General features: G+C 44.5%; 1 protein-coding gene across 1 annotated transcript in view; it reads left to right on the top strand.

Moving 5' to 3' along the window:
- FAT2 (FAT atypical cadherin 2) overlaps positions 1-16014 on the top strand; it is a 208769-nt gene that overhangs the window by 70627 nt on the left and 122128 nt on the right. The window contains exons 2-3 of the mRNA XM_068278392.1: positions 886-4149; positions 7753-8067. Coding sequence (XP_068134493.1) covers positions 900-4149; positions 7753-8067 — 3565 coding nt within the window. The 5' untranslated portion in view covers positions 886-899. The remainder of the gene's footprint in view (positions 1-885; positions 4150-7752; positions 8068-16014) is intronic.

Here is a 16014-nt window from a genome sequence, read left to right as displayed (position 1 = left end):
TCCTTTGAAGTGATGGTGCAGCATGTAAATGCACATACAGTAAGCCCAGCATTTCATAAACACAGAGGTCAGAAAGCACCTTTTCTGGTAACTCTTTGAACTTGCTTCTACTTGTCGAGAAAATCTCTCTTATGTAAATTGAGTCTCAGGAATTTCGGCAGTCCTGATCAGCTTATGATGCCTTGTATATGTAGCTGTATGACTTAAGAAATGGCAGTTGTGTTTTCTGATCTACATTCTATAGCAAGACCTGGCAGCTTTCCATACAAGTCCTGCACAGATCCCATTTTAAAGAGAACCCAAGGTGGGTTTCTGACATGAATATGAGGACACAGAGGCTGGTTCTACATACTATCACCAGCCTCGGTGCACTCTGCTGTCTCCTAATATAAAAACCACCACGCTAGCGACATGCAACTTGTTGCTAGCTAGCTGTTTACCTTTGTGCTGCCATTCACCTGCCGCTGCCCCGCCTCCTGCGTATTGCCGCTCCCTGTGTTTTCCAAACTGCAAATATGATAGAATGATGCAATGTTATGAAAAAAACCTAATTATTTTCTACTAATGTTTTATTCGTTATCCGTACTACATATACAAATCATTATATCAAACACTTTTTTTGCTTCAAGTTTGCTTTAAGGTGTGTAAAGCAAAAATACAGATACTTTCCGATTATTTATCGGAACAGTTCTTTGGGTCCAGAATAGCTACACATACCTTACCAGTCAGCCTTTAGCAGAACACACTATAAGTTGCAGAGTCATCATAAGTTCTTCAAAAGAAGATTGCCTGCTGATCTCGTTTATATTCTTATTATATATTTTGTCATTTTTACTCATGCTGAAAACGCCCTTTCATAAACCTTTTATTTTATTTTGTTTTCAGGGAGACGTCAGACAATGTTTGGCTTGAAGAGCCAGGAGGTTCTGGGCATTGTCCTACTGCTGCTACATTACTCATCTTGCCAACAAAGTCGAAACGATGAGGACACAACGCCCTTCATCTTCACCCAGAGTTCATATCACTCGACCATATATGAAAATTCTGCTCCAAAGACCTACGTGGTGAGCCAAGAAAAGATGGGTGTTTACTTGAAAGACCCTCAATGGACAGTAAAGTATCGTATTGTGTCCGGCGATCCTACTGGCCTCTTTAAAACGGAAGAGCAGGTCGTTGGGGATTTCTGCTTTTTAAGAATACGTATACGGAGTGGCAATACAGCTCTGCTGAACCGAGAGGTTAAAGATAATTACCAGCTGCTCATCTACGCTTCGGAGAAATCATTGGATTATGAAGCTCGGACTAAAGTTGTCATACAAGTTCTGGACATCAATGATTTAAGGCCTCTTTTTTCCACAACGTCCTATAAGTTTACCGTAGCTGAAGATGCACCTCTGAAAACAGTTCTGGGTAAAATTAGTGCTACCGACGCTGACCAGGGCCAGAATGCCATGTTCTACTATACCTTCCACACTAGATCTGAATTGTTCTGCATCCACCCAACAAGTGGCATAGTCATGTTAATTGGTCATCTTAATGCAACACGGCAAACTGTGTACAGGCTTGAAATTTTAGCAGTAGATCGTATGAGGAAAATCTCAGAGGGTAATGGGTTTGGTAATTTGGCTTCTTTGGAGATATCAGTCAAACCAGCTTTGAAGAAACCTCCTTTTATCTCCTCGGTAACAACAGCCATGGCTGATTCATCAGAAAGACTCCTTTATGCCACTGTGATTATGGATTTGGTTGACCCACTGTGTAGCATCGACTCTGTGGAGATCATAGGTGGTGATCCAGATGGCTACTTCAAGGTTCTAAGGTCCTACATAGGCAAAAATGAGTTTACGGTGGTCTCTACTGCCCAGATTAACTGGTTGGAATACTCCCAAGGATTTAATCTAAGCCTTCGAGCGAAAGACAAAGGCAAACCACCAGTTTATTCTCCTTTAAAAACAATCTTCATCCCCCCTTGGAGATATGCTAGGGCAAGATTCGAACACGATATTTATAAAGTACGGATTAGTGAATGTGCTCCTCCAGGAAGTCATATTGCCACCGTTAACATGATTCCAGCAGTGCCATTGGGGGGTTATCATTTAAAGACGTACATGGATAAGTTCAGGATTATAACCAAAACTGGTCTGGTTATGACAAGGAAACATATGGATGTGAAAGACCAATCCCAGTTCCATTTGGAAATCTCAGCACTTGACGGTCAGATTTCTACAACCGTTGTTGTTGACCTCATAGATTGCAATAATCACTCCCCACTGTTTTCTCAGACAAAATATGAAGGTTCATTCAATGAAAACCTCGCAATTGGAACAAAAATCTTACAAATAAGTGCCACAGACACTGACATCGGAAATAATGGCAATGTGACCTATAAGCTGGTTAGTCCCAAGAATGTTCCCTTTATAATCGATCAAGTTACGGGTGTTATTACCAACAACAGAGTTCCTGACTATGAACTGAATCAGAGGTTATATAATCTGAAAGTCTGGGCATCTGATTTAGGTGAACCTTTTCGAAGACAGTCTGAAGTTTATGTATCTCTCATGCTCAACAATTTGAATGACAATGCCCCAGTGTTTGAGAAAATTAACTGCAATATAACTATCCCTAGAGACCTAGATGTAGGGGAGAAAGTGGTTGACCTCTCAGCAGTAGATGCTGATGAGCTTCAGACCTTACAGTATGAGATAATTTCAGGTAACGAGCTACAGAAGTTCAGGTTAGACCCCATTTCTGGAGATATTACAGTTAGAGGTGACCTGTCATCTACTCCTCCATCTTCGTACTCTTTAGTTGTTACTGCTAGTGATGGGGAAAATAAGGCTGATCCCACCACAGTGCACATCACTGTATCAAACAAAGGTTCTCCCAAATCCATACACTGTGAGGAGACAGGGGTGATAAACAAAATAACAGAAAGAATGATCAATTCTTTTAAGTTACAATCTGAAGTTCAGCTCGATGAGGAGGACACGTCTTTCAACGTTCATCCAATAAACATTCATTTTCCCCAGTTTAATGAAAACTTCCCAGTTTCCATCGATCTGCCCGAGGACATTCCCGTAAACTCTTCCATTGCTCACCTGTCGGCCATTGATCTTGATACTGGTTTCAATGGAAAGCTAGTTTATGTGATATCTTCTGGAGCTGAAGATGGATGCTTCAACGTGAATATGGAGACAGGGGAGCTGATAGTCACTTCTCCTTTAGACCATGAAACCACAAGTTCATACATCCTTAATATCACGGTGTATGACCTTGGGATGCCTCAAAAGTCCTCTTGGAAAATTTTAGCTGTTAACGTTTTAGATGTAAATGACAATGAACCTAAATTTCCCCCTTCGGGATACTGCGTATTACTAAGAGAAGATGCTAAGAGTGGCAGCATGGTCCTTAAAGTAAAAGCAGATGACATTGACAAGGAAGATAATGGCAGGGTAAGGTATTCACTTCTAACCCCAACAGACAAGTTTACAATAGACAGCATCACAGGTGACTTAACCGTGAAAAGTGCCCTAGACAGAGAGCTACTGTCAAAATATAAGCTGAAAATAGAGGCCAGAGATCAACCCAAGAAAGGCAGGCAACTTTGTTCTTTCACTGATGTTGTCATAACTTTGGAGGACGTGAATGACAACGCACCATACTGCCGGCCAGTAACTGCCCAAGTGAAAATCGCAGAAGACGTTCCTACTGGAGTTGTTATATATTTTGTGGACGCGCAGGATTCCGACACAGGCCCGAATGGAGAAGTATCCTATTCCTTGATAAATAATGAACAAGGGACTTTTCGTATAGAGATGTCGACAGGGGCTCTGATTCTGGAAAAAGAACTAGACTTCGAGACCAGGTCCTTCTACAATCTGACCATCAGAGCCTCAGATGCCGGAAGCCCGTTTCCCCACTCCTCTGTGTGCCACGTGGAGGTGCTAGTTCTGGATGTCAATGAAAACCTCCATCCACCTTTGTTTAAATCTTTTGTTTTTCAAGGCCTAGTCCCAGAGGACTCTCCAGTGGGAACTCTGGTGCTCTCAATCACAGCTCAGGACCAAGACAAAGGAAAAGATGGTGAGATACGATACGCTATAAAGGATGGAACAGACCTCTCAGTTTTCAGCATAGATGAAGAAACAGGTGAGTTCAGTGTTCGTTTGGTGCACTAAGTAAATCCGAGGTAGATTAGTTAAATAACTACAGTATTATTTTGTGGCTTGATAGAAGAGTCATAGGCCCTTAATCAATTCATTTTTTCTCCTAAATTTTCTCCTGGTGATAATTTTTCACCTTCTCTTTACAATAACTTTTTAGCACTTTGCAACCAGGGATGGTTGTAGTCAGCCAACTTCGCTACTCTAGAACTACGCGTAGTTTTACGCAATTACGCTTCGCCAAACTACGGCTTTGAAATCAAATATTCACTGCGTATGCATTTCGTAGACTACGCGTTAAAATATGCAATTACACGTAGTGGGAAGCGTAGTGTATGTGGACGCTTATGCCCGTATGCAGAACATTTTCCGCATTAATTCCTCTTTAAATGCTTATACCGGGACCTCTTCTATGCATACATTCCCCTTTCCAATGCGTAAATTTGTAAGCATGCAACCGCACGCGGCAAATTAGACGCGAGTAACGCATTTGTACTTCACTACGCGATACACATTTTACCTACGCATAGTGGGCGTAATCTACGCATAGTGGTACTTCGCTACGCGGAAATACGTAAGCGTAGTTTTGAAACTTCACCTACGAACTACGATGCGTAGATGCGAACTACGATGCGTAAATTCGCACTGGCGTAGTTTCTGCTCATCCCTGTTTGCAACTGAAAAAATACGAAACAGTAGGTGAAAAGTACTGTTAAAATTATTTTGAGCATTTTCTTGCTTGCTGGAGGTTTAGCAGGTATTTTACTGACAAGGACCCAAATGCAATGAATGTTTTCTCTTTAGTTTACTCCTAGGTGGTATTTTCAAACTTGTCTTTTTTAACCACCAGCAAACAAAAAAATACTCAAAATAATTGTAATTACTTTTTCACCTACTTTTTGGTAAGTTTTCAATCGCAAAGTGCTAAAAAGTGATTGCTAATAAAATATGATTAATGATCACCTAGGGGAAAACTCAGGAGAAACCGTTAATTGCATATGGGCCAAGGTGTGACAGTCTCACCTAGAAGATTAAGTGAATTGAATATAGGCCATCATTTCACATGTGTAAAGCGTGTAACAAAGAGAGTATATATGAGTTCTGTACAATGCCGGTTACGCAAACTAACATCTGCGTAATGTCCGGTAAAATGTATGTGCCAACATAAATTACACTGTTATTTTGAAGTGCTTACTTCCAACATAGCCGGTTGCATTGCTTCGAGTGGTAGGTGCAGCAGCAAGGCTACTGTTAGGTTTATTGGCAGCAGTAAGGTTAGCATTAGGTGAACTGGCAGCAGCAGTGTTAGTGTCAGGTTTAGCTGCAGTAGGAGGAGGACTAGTATTAGGTAAGGTTTAGCAGCAGTGAGGTTAGTGTTAGGTGAAGTGGTAGTAGGAGGGTTAGTGTTAGGTGTAGCGGTAGTAGGAGGGTTAATGTTAGGTGAAGCGGTAGTAGGAGGGTTCGTGTTAGGTGAAGCGGTAGTAGGAGGGTTAGAGTTAGGTGAAGCGGTAGTAGGAGGGTTAGTGTTAGGTGAAGCGGTAGTAGGAGGGTTAGTGTTAGGTGAAGCGGTAGTAGGAGGGTTAGTGTTAGGTGAAGCGGTAGTAGGAGGGTTCGTGTTAGGTGAAGCGGTAGTAGGAGGGTTCCTGTTAGGTGAAGCGGTAGTAGGAGGGTTCGTGTTAGGTGAAGCGGTAGTAGGAGGGTTAGTGTTAGGTGAAGCGGTAGTAGGAGGGTTAGTGTTAGGTGAAGTGGTAGTAGGAGGGTTAGTGTTAGGTGAAGCGGTAGTAGGAGGGTTAGTGTTAGGTGAAGCGTTAGTAGGAGGGTTAGTGTTAGATGAAGCGTTAGTAGGAGGGTTAATGTTAGGTGAAGCAGTACTAGGAGGGTTAGTGTTAGGTGAAGCAGTAGTAGGAGGGTTAGTGTTAGGTGAAGTGGTAGTAGGAGGGTTAGTGTTAGGTGAAGCGGTAGTAGGAGGGTTAGTGTTAGGTGAAGCGGTAATAGGAGGGTTAGTGTTAGGTGAAGCGGTAGTAGGAGGGTTAGTGTTAGGTGAAGCGGTAGTAGGAGGGTTAGTGTTAGGTGAAGCGGTAGTAGGAGGGTTAGTGTTAGGTGTAGCGGTAGTAGGAGGGTTAGTGTGAGGTGTAGCGGTAGTAGGAGGGTTAGTGTTAGGTGAAGCGGTAGTAGGGGGGTTAGTGTTAGGTGAAGCGGTAGTAGGAGGGTTAATGTTAGGTGAAGTGGTACTAGGAGGAGTTAGTGTTAGGTGAAGCAGTAGTAGGAGGGTTAGTGTTTGGTGTAGCGGTAGTAGGACGGTTAATGTTAGGTGAAGCAGTAGTAGGAGGGTTAGTGTTAGGTGAAGCGGTAGTAGGAGGGTTAGTGTTAGGTGAAGCGGTAGTAGGAGGGTTAGTGTTAGGTGAAGCGGTAGTAGGAGGAGTTAGTGTTAGGTGAAGCGGTAGTAGGAGGGTTAGTGTTAGGTGTAGCGGTAGTAGGAGGGTTAGTGTTAGGTGAAGCGGTAGTAGGAGGGTTAGTGTTAGGTGAAGCGGTAGTAGGAGGGTTAGTGTTAGGTGAAGCGGTAGTAGGAGGGTTAGTGTTAGGTGAAGCGGTAGTAGGAGGGTTAGTGTTAGGTGTAGCGGTAGTAGGAGGGTTAGTGTGAGGTGTAGCAGTAGTAGGAGGGTTAGTGTTAGGTGAAGCGGTAGTAGGGGGGTTAGTGTTAGGTGAAGCGGTAGTAGGAGGGTTAGTGTTAGGTGAAGTGGTACTAGGAGGAGTTAGTGTTAGGTGAAGCAGTAGTAGGAGGGTTAGTGTTTGGTGTAGCGGTAGTAGGACGGTTAGTGTTAGGTGTAGCAGTAGTAGGAGGAGTTATTGTTAGGTGTAACGGCACAAGGAAGGTTAGTCAGAGAAGGAGGGATTAGGAGAGCAGTTTGACATCACATGACATGAGCATAACATTTGCAATAGTATAATATCAGTGATGACTGATAGTATTATTATCGGCTATGACTTGTTCCAAGCTCATTAGCGTCTAAACTAAATGTATACGTTATTTACCGAACATGCCCCCATTTTTACTTTTCACAGGGTTTAAACACATGGGGGCATCTAATTATATAGATTTACTGTCATTTCTATAGCAAATCAGAGATAGATTAGGCAAGGGAGCATCTTGGACCCACTTATGGTCCTTTTGGTAATCTCAGGTGGGAAAGAATCAGAGATGGTTCCAGCTGGGCCCCTTGATACTAATTAGACCCCAGGCACCTGCCTCGTATGCCTTGTGGATGATCCTGCTCTGAAGAAGGTAGCTCTTTTCCTAAAACTGATTGACCACAGTATTTACAGAAATCCGTGTCTTGTACAAAAGATAAAAATAGTGTCGGGATTTCAGCAAGTTCTTGCAAAATATTTTCCATAATTGAGAGATGGGATTAGGGATGACTAGCTGAGGCCCACCCACTATCTAAAAATACAGAGAAGATCCTTTTAATGCCTCCCAAATCCCTGATTGTCTTTTCTTGTACCTGTGAACAGTGATGGAGTGTTATACATTCCATACCGTGTAACCAAATTATGATTCACAAGAAATATTGACCCCCTTCCTCCTCAGGGTCAATCCGGACGGACGCTCCCCTGGACCGCGAATCTATGGCACGATACTGGTTGACCGTCTATGCCACGGACTTAGGTTCCGTTCCTTTGTCTTCTGTGGCTGAAGTGTACATTGAAGTTGCCGATGTCAATGATAACATCCCTCAGCTGTCTAAGGCCGTATTCTACGCCTCAGTGCCGGAGAACTCTCCACCAAATGTCTCCATTCTCAGCCTGGAGGCAACAGACGCCGACTTGGTTTCTGCCGGCAAACTCACCTTCCACTTCTCCAGCGGTAGCAGCCAAGGATTGTTCATGCTGAACCCAAACACAGGTGAGGAGAAGAAAAAATATGGCCAACGCAAATCTATTGTGTGTGTTATGCTGGGAATACACAGCTCGATTCCATTCATTTAGATGGCTCGATAGATCATTTCCGACATGTCCAATCTCCGGCCCGATCATTTCGCCACTCGGTTCTGCATGGAGGACAATAGGAAAAGATAATAAAAACTAGCAGAAGATAAGAGAATCGCCTGCAGAATCAAGCAGGCAAAACGATTGGGCGCGGAATCGAACGGCAAAATAGAGCAGTGTATGCCAAGCATTAGAATATATATGTGTTACGCCTTCATGCTTAAAGGGGCACTATGGCGAAAAATAGTAACATTTTAAATATGTGCAAACATATACAAATAAGAAGTACATTTTTTCCAGAGTAAAATGAGCCATAAATTACTTTTCTCCTATGTTGCTGTCACTTACAGTAGGTAGTAGAAATCTGACATAAGTGACAGGTTTTGGACTAGTCCATCTCTTCATGGGGGATTCTCAGCAAGGCTTTTATTCTTTATAAAGATATTCCCTAAAAAGGATTTAAACAATGATGACAAATAGCATGGCTTATCAGAGATAACACGCCTTATCAAAGTTAACACGCCTTATTAGAGTAGCATTGCGAGCGCTAGGAACCCGCAGGGGCTCAAAGCAGGACGAGTGGGGCTCTCGTCATTGCCAATTAGCAGGCATAAGTTCGTAGTGCTCGCTATGATACTCTGATAAGGCGTGTTATCTCTAATAAGGTGTGTTAACTTGGATAAGGCATGCTATTTGCCTTAGTGAATCAAGCCCCATGTCTGCTTTTAGAGAATTTGCATGCAGTATGGTAACCTGTAAGTAGCTGACCTCTAGCTTAACCGTGTGCATCGAAGAACATAACACAAGATTGTCATCCATAAAATAAAATTCCATTTACCCACTGCTCTGTGTTTATTATGCAGTCTACAACTTGACCCTGCATTGCAAGGATTACAATATAATCAGAAATGTTTCTGCTGTAATAAATCTAATAAATCTTATCTCAGTCAGCCTGGCTCTATTTGGTATATTGCTGACAAGAAGGAAGCTTGTTATCTCCTCGCTCACGTTCCTGCTCCTCACTGATTGGCTGAGGGCAGTTCAATGTGAAGCTGCGGAAATCTGATCTATGCTGGGCTCACATGAGTTTACAAAGCAAGCAAGATATAACAGTGCAGTTTCTAGGAGAAAAAAAAAAGATTAAGGAAGGAAATTACATCAGCAATGGCTTAAGTCCGGCCAGAAATATTACTACTTAAAACCTGTCTACACTTTCTATTGTGTGTACTCCGCGCATCACATCCCCCTATTGAACACTTAAGTGGGCATTATTTACCCCAAAACCAAGTTAAAGACCCTCATAGGTAAATAAGGAATGGTTCTGAATGGTGGCAGTTCCAGCATTAGGTTAGTTAGCGAATGGGGTGGGTTTAGTTCTCAGCAGGTGTCAAAAGCCAGTCCTGGAATCCTACATCCATGTCAGTGATTAGGAGGATGGACAGAGAATTGGAAAAATGGATTCTACTTAAAGGATACCTGAAGTGACATGTGACATGATGAGATAGACATGGGTATGTACAGTGCCAAGCACACAAATCACTATGCTGTGTTCCTTTTTTCTTTCTCTGTCTGAAAGAGTTAAATATCAGGTATGTAAGTGGCTGACTCAGTCCTGACTCAGACAGGAAGTGACCACAGTGTGACCCTCACTGATAAGACATTACCCTTTTTTCCTCTTTCTTGCTCTCAGAGGCCATTTTCTGCTAGGAAAGTGTTTTATAGTTGGAATTTCTTATCAGTGAGGGTCACACTGTAGTCACTTCCTGTCTGAGTCAGGACTGAGTCAGCCACTTAAATACCTGATATTTAACTCTTTCAGGCAGAGAAAGAAAAAAAAGGAACACAGCCTAGTTATGTGTGTGCTAGGCACTGTACATACACATGTCTATCTCATCATGTCACATGTCACTTCGGGTAGCCTTTAATATAGCACACCTTTCCTGATTCAGTCCCATCTAGTAATATGAGCTGTGCAAAAATGGTCCTTGAGGACTGGAGGTTGACATGCCTGGTTTAGGTAGAACAATACATTTGTACAGTAGATAAGGGCTTTGGGATAGGCAGGAGAACGTCTTCACCTGGGCATTTGTTCATTATTGGCGCTTTGGCCTGTACTGACGGAATAAAGTCTACTCTTCTTGTATTTTGCCTGATTAAGCAATTTGCACCTCTGTTTACCTAATGCCCTTTATTGGCCGGTCATGTCAACAAACCTCACTGGGCAAACCAAATACGATTCCACCAATCCCTACACAGAATGAATTTCTGCTACTTTGCTTCACACTGATAGAAGTGGCGTCTTAGTGTTTAGCCAGCCCCATGATCCACGGTTCCCTCGCTAATCTCCCTCCTCCACACCTCCTCTCCCCCGAACTGCACACTGATCCCCGCTCTGATCCGCTGTGTACAGGGAAACAACAGCAGAGTGACAGCGCTGAAAAGGCCCGTCTTACACGAAGACACTTTCACCCGAAATTACAGCTTCATCAGCCTATGTTTTTTTCATGAACGCATTATGGCCAAACAAAAGGCGTCTTTAAAAATGCATTTGAGGCCTTGACGTTCCACAAACACACGGCTCTCGTTTTCTGGGAAACTGGTTGGAAGGCCTGTGGGAACAGGTGCTCGTTTTGTACATTAAGTACGGCTTTTATAGACCGCATAAAATAAATTGCAGTGGATCTGTAATAAGGAGGAGTCTCCTTCAGTGACAGATTTGCAAAGACAATAAGAGGGCCATTGTGGTTTTGTAGAGAAGAGTTCTGCTGGAAAAGGCAATTAACTTTTTGCTTTCTGGTTGTGTTGTGTTGTGTTGCATCCTACATCAGCTGTAGAGTTGGTAATTCTAAAGAATAGTCACTGGATAGGGTCATTGTGGTCGTGTAGAGAAGAGTTCTGCTGGAAAAGGCAATTTACTTTTTGCTTTCTGGTTGGGTTGTGTGTTGCATTCTACATCACCAGCTTTAGAGTCAGTAATGCTGAAGAATAGTCACCGGCATGCTAACTTGTTCTTGATTGCTGATTCCATATCTCAAACATCAATATGTATCGCTCCATTGTTACCAGCAGGGTGGGTTTATGTTCAAGTTGACAAAGCTCCATCTTCAATACCCAACTAAACACCCTTTCCCCCTCAAAAAATCAATTTTGTGTATAAAAATATTGTCAATATCTAACAACATTCTTCTTCTTTAAGGCTGGTTTCACACCAGGACGTTGCGTTTTAGGGGACGTTAAGGTCGCATAACGTGCCCCTAACGCAACGCCTGGTGGTGGTGGAGCAGGACGCTACCAAGAGCCGCGTTACAAGCAGCTCTTGGTGCGCCTGCTCTGTCGGAGGCACTGCGGAGACCACGTGAGCGGAGCTCTCCGCATCACGTGGTCCCGCCAGCCAATCAGAAGCCGCTCCAAGAAGAAAACACTGCAAGTGCAGTGAATATTAAGTAGCCATGTGCCTGGCTACGTAGCGACCTCTCCCCGCCTCCACTCCGCCCCCAAAATAAAAAAAAAAAAACACCCGTACTGAGCATGTGCAAACAGTCGTAAAGTACTGCATGCAGTACGTTATCAGGACGTGCTGCGTTACAATTCAACGCAACGTGGGCACTGTGAACAGCCCATTGATTTTTCATTGCTGTGCGGTGGGGTACGTTACAGGCTGCTCTAACGTGCGCCTGTAACGTCCCACTGTGAAACCAAAGGGTAGATTTTGTATGTTATCGTAATTATATTGCCGAAGGAAAATTGTTAATAACGATAATAAAAAAGTAGAATATCTTACTGATATTTTACTACAGCTTAACCTAGCCCTACTCTCACACAGAAACCCTCAACTACTGATGCCTAACCCTAACCTCCCCTAATGGTGCCTAACCTTGACACCTCTCCTGGTGGTTCATAACCCTAACCACCCTGGTGCCTTATCCTAAGACTCCCCTGGTGGTGCTTAACCCTAAGACCCACCCCCCACTGGTAGTGCCTAACCCTTAGACTCCCCGTGGGGGTGCCTGACCAGTGGTACCTAACCCTAAGACTTCCCTGGTGGTACCTAACCCTAAGACCCACCCCCCACTGGTAGTGCCTAACCCTTAGACTCCCCGTGGGGGTGCCTGACCAGTGGTACCTAACCCTAAGACTTCCCTGGTGGTACCTAACCCTAAGACCCACCCCCCACTGGTAGTGCCTAACCCTTAGACTCCCCGTGGGGGTGCCTGACCCTAAGACTTCTTCCAGTGGTACCTAACCCTAAGACTTCCCTGCTGGTGCCTAACCCTAAAACCCTCCCTGGTGGTGCTTAACACTAAGACCACTCCAGTGGTGCCTAACCCTAAGACCCCCCTAGTGGTGTCTAACCCTAAGACCCCCCCCCCCCCCCGGTGGTGCATAACTCTAACCACTCCCACCCCGCACAAACACCCTTCCTGACACCTACCCCTAACTGTTCCTCCTGCACAAACACCCTTACAAACATAAAATTTGTACATACAAATAAAACAATATTACAAAAGCTATAACGTTGCAAGTTTCAAAACATTAACCTATTTCAAAAACTTTAAATTTCTAATATTGAAAATGATATTTATCTGGCGCCCCCATTTCTAATTTGGGCGCCGTATTAACGATATTCGCATTAATGCCTATGGGGGAACCCTAATCGCTTACTAGCCACCGGCGCCCAAATTACCTGCTAGCAACTAAATCCCCCCAAAATCTCCAATACCAGTAAGTTATTTGGGAACGATTGGTACAAGTCCTGCTTCTGCGGTTCCCTTTCTCTCCTAGGTGGTAATTATTCATCTTCCTATGAAATAACTTTTCAGTATTTCACAATTTAAAAAAAAGTACCAAAAGTAGTAGGAAAAAGTACTAATAAAATTAATGTTGTGTATTTTCTTGCTTGCTGGGGGCTTAAAGGGCATTTGGGTGTGAAAATACCAACTTGAAGAAAACTAAGGAGAAAGAGTGGATTGCATACAGGCCAAGATGTTTTCGCCGGGGTGAAACTTTAACATCTGATCAATAAAATGCCCTTTAAGGGCTCTTTCACACCAGAGCCCTTTTTATGCGTTTCAACGCAAAGGCAGTTAATTGCGTTAACCAAGGTAAAATGAGAGTCCATAGGCTTTCATTTTACCTTTAACACCAGCGTTTTAGTGCGTTGCGGTTCCGACGCACCCAGGTGAGCCGCCGGGAGCCGGCGTTTTCCCGTCAGGTTAATTAATTATTACCGCTGCTGATTGCGTTGCACCGCAGATACCCAACAACGCAGGCTATCAGAACGTCTCCTGCACGCGTTGTCTGGTGTGAAAGGAGCCTTATGCTGGGGACACACGGTACGTTTCTGTACCGTGTATCAACCAGCTGATCCGGCCAGCTGATAATATTCATGCCGCTCGGCCCCCGCCCGCTCGATTCCCGCCGGCGGACAATGGCAGGGAATCGAGCGCTGATTAGGAAGCGCCGGCGGAGACGAGCGGCAATCTATCCGCACACACGCGCGGACGAGCGGGGATGCGCCGGCATAAGGCAACAGCAAGCTAGAAAATACTCAGAATAATAAGTTATTTTAAACAGAAGATGTAAAAATATTTAATAGGAGAGATCTTAGGAGACAAAGGGAATTGTATGAAGGGCCCTGATGTCTTTTGGAGCCTGAAGCTCAACTGCTGTATCTTCCCAGTCAGGGCCGGCGCTACCATAGAGGCAAAGGAGGCAGCTGCCCCAGGGCCCCAGAGCTTGTAGGGGCCCCCAGTGACTACAAGAGGAAAAAAAAAATTTCAAATCGACCTTCTAGTTCCTGAGAAAACTGACTTCCGTTTCAAAGGAAAAAAAATACACATTTAAAAACCAGCCGACTTTAATGGTTAATAGCAAATCCACCTTAAATGCTAGAAACTCTAAATTTGCAGGATATGTTAAGGAGATCATTGGGAATAAGAGGAAAACACAATTTTTCAAAAAGACCTTCTAGTTTTTGAGAAAATTGATTTTAAAGTTTCGAAGGAAAAAAGTATACTTTTAAATGCGGTAAATGTCACTTTTAGTAGCAAACCTAACGGTGGTGTAATTTTACATGTATCAAACGAAAGAGCAATAAATTTCCTGACGGGGTTTCCAGGGGGTCCATACGCAGCCGCAGCGCTTTGGCCAGGGATCGCTATACAGCCGCAATATGGCTGTATGAAGATCCCTGGCATTTTTTCCTATTTTCCCAATTTATTTTTTTTTATGTTTAGAGTGTGGGAATTTTTTTTTTAATTATGTGGGGTCCCCCTTCCTGAAACTTTTTAACCCCTTTTCCCCCATGCAGGCTGGGATAGCCAGAATGTGGAGCTCCGACCGATTGGGGCTTCAAACCCTGACTATACCAGCTGCAAAAAAGGTCCCTTAATGCCAATTTTTGCTTCAAGGTATCTGTTGGGGGGGCCCCCAGGTTTATTTTGCCCTGGGGCCCCATTGTTGCTTAAACCGGCCCTGTTCCCAGTGGCCCAGCCTCTGGGAGTGGAGCATGCATCCTGCCCCACTTACCCATTCCATGTATAGCCCCCTCTTCCATGTGTCATATTCATGTACAGCAGCCCCCTCTTCCATGTGCAGCCTCCTCTTCCATGTGTGTCATCCATGTACAGCACCCCCCTCCCATTCCATGTGCAGCCCCCTCTTCCATGTGTGTCATCCATGTGCAGCCCCCTCTTCCATGTGTGTCATCCATGTACAGCACCCCCCTCCCATTCCATGTGCAGCCCCCTCTTCCATGTGTAACATCCATGTGCAGCCCCCTCTTCCATGTGTGACATCCATGTACAGCAGCCCCTCCCATTCCATGTGCAGCCCCCTCTTCCATGTGTATCATCCATGTACAGCAGTCTCATCCCATTCCATGTGCAGCCCCCTCTTCCATGTGTAACATCCATGTATAGCAGCCCCTCCCATTCCATGTGCAACCCTCTCTTCCATGTGTAACATCCATGTAAAGCAGCTCCCTCCCATTCCATGTGCAGCCCCCTCTTCCATGTGTAACATCCATGTACAGCATCCCCTCCCATTCCATGTGCAGCCCCCTCTTCCATGTGTAACATCCATGTACAGCAGCCCCTCCCATTCCATGTGCAGCCCCCTCTTCCATGTGTAACATCCATGTACAGCAGCCCCTCCCATTCCATGTGCAGCCCCCTCTTCCATGTGTAACATCCATGTACAGCAGCCCCTCCCATTCCATGTGCAGCCCTCTCTTCCATGTGTAACATCCATGTACAGCAGCCCCTCCCATTCCATGTGCAACCCTCTCTTCCATGTGTAACATCCATGTACAGCAGCCCCTCCCATTCCATGTGCAACCCCCTCTTCCATGTGTTACATCCATCTACAGCAGCCTCTCCCATTCCATGTGCAGCCCTCTCTTCCATGTGTATCATCCATGTACAGCAGCCCCTCCCATTCCATGTGCAACTCCCTCTTCCATGTGTAACATCCATGTACAGCAGCTCCCTCCCATTCCATGTGCAACTCCCTCTTCCATGTGTATCATCCATGTACAACAGCCCCTCCCATTACAGGTGCAGCCCCCTCTTCCATGCATCACACCCATGTACAGCAGTCCCCTCTTCCATGCTCTTCTCTGCATTTGCAGCCTCTTTTCCCATATGTAATAATCTTGACTAGCCCCGCCCCAGGCCAGTAGTTGGGGGGGGGGGGGGGGGTGAAACTGTATGCACTGTATTGCTTGCTATGGTGGACTTTTACATTTGCCTAAAGTCCACCTTTAAGTGCTCCAAAGCAAAGTAAGCAGAAAAGAATGGAGAGATTAATAAACAGCTGATATGAGGACGTCATTCTCTTCCCTCCTTTGTCCAGCCAGTTCTAA

The sequence above is a fragment of the Hyperolius riggenbachi genome, chromosome 3, assembly GCF_040937935.1.
Source record: "Hyperolius riggenbachi isolate aHypRig1 chromosome 3, aHypRig1.pri, whole genome shotgun sequence".
Lineage (NCBI taxonomy): Eukaryota > Metazoa > Chordata > Amphibia > Anura > Hyperoliidae > Hyperolius > Hyperolius riggenbachi.
The sequence above is the reverse complement of the archived record's forward strand: the minus strand, read 5'-3'. Positions and strand labels throughout refer to the sequence as shown.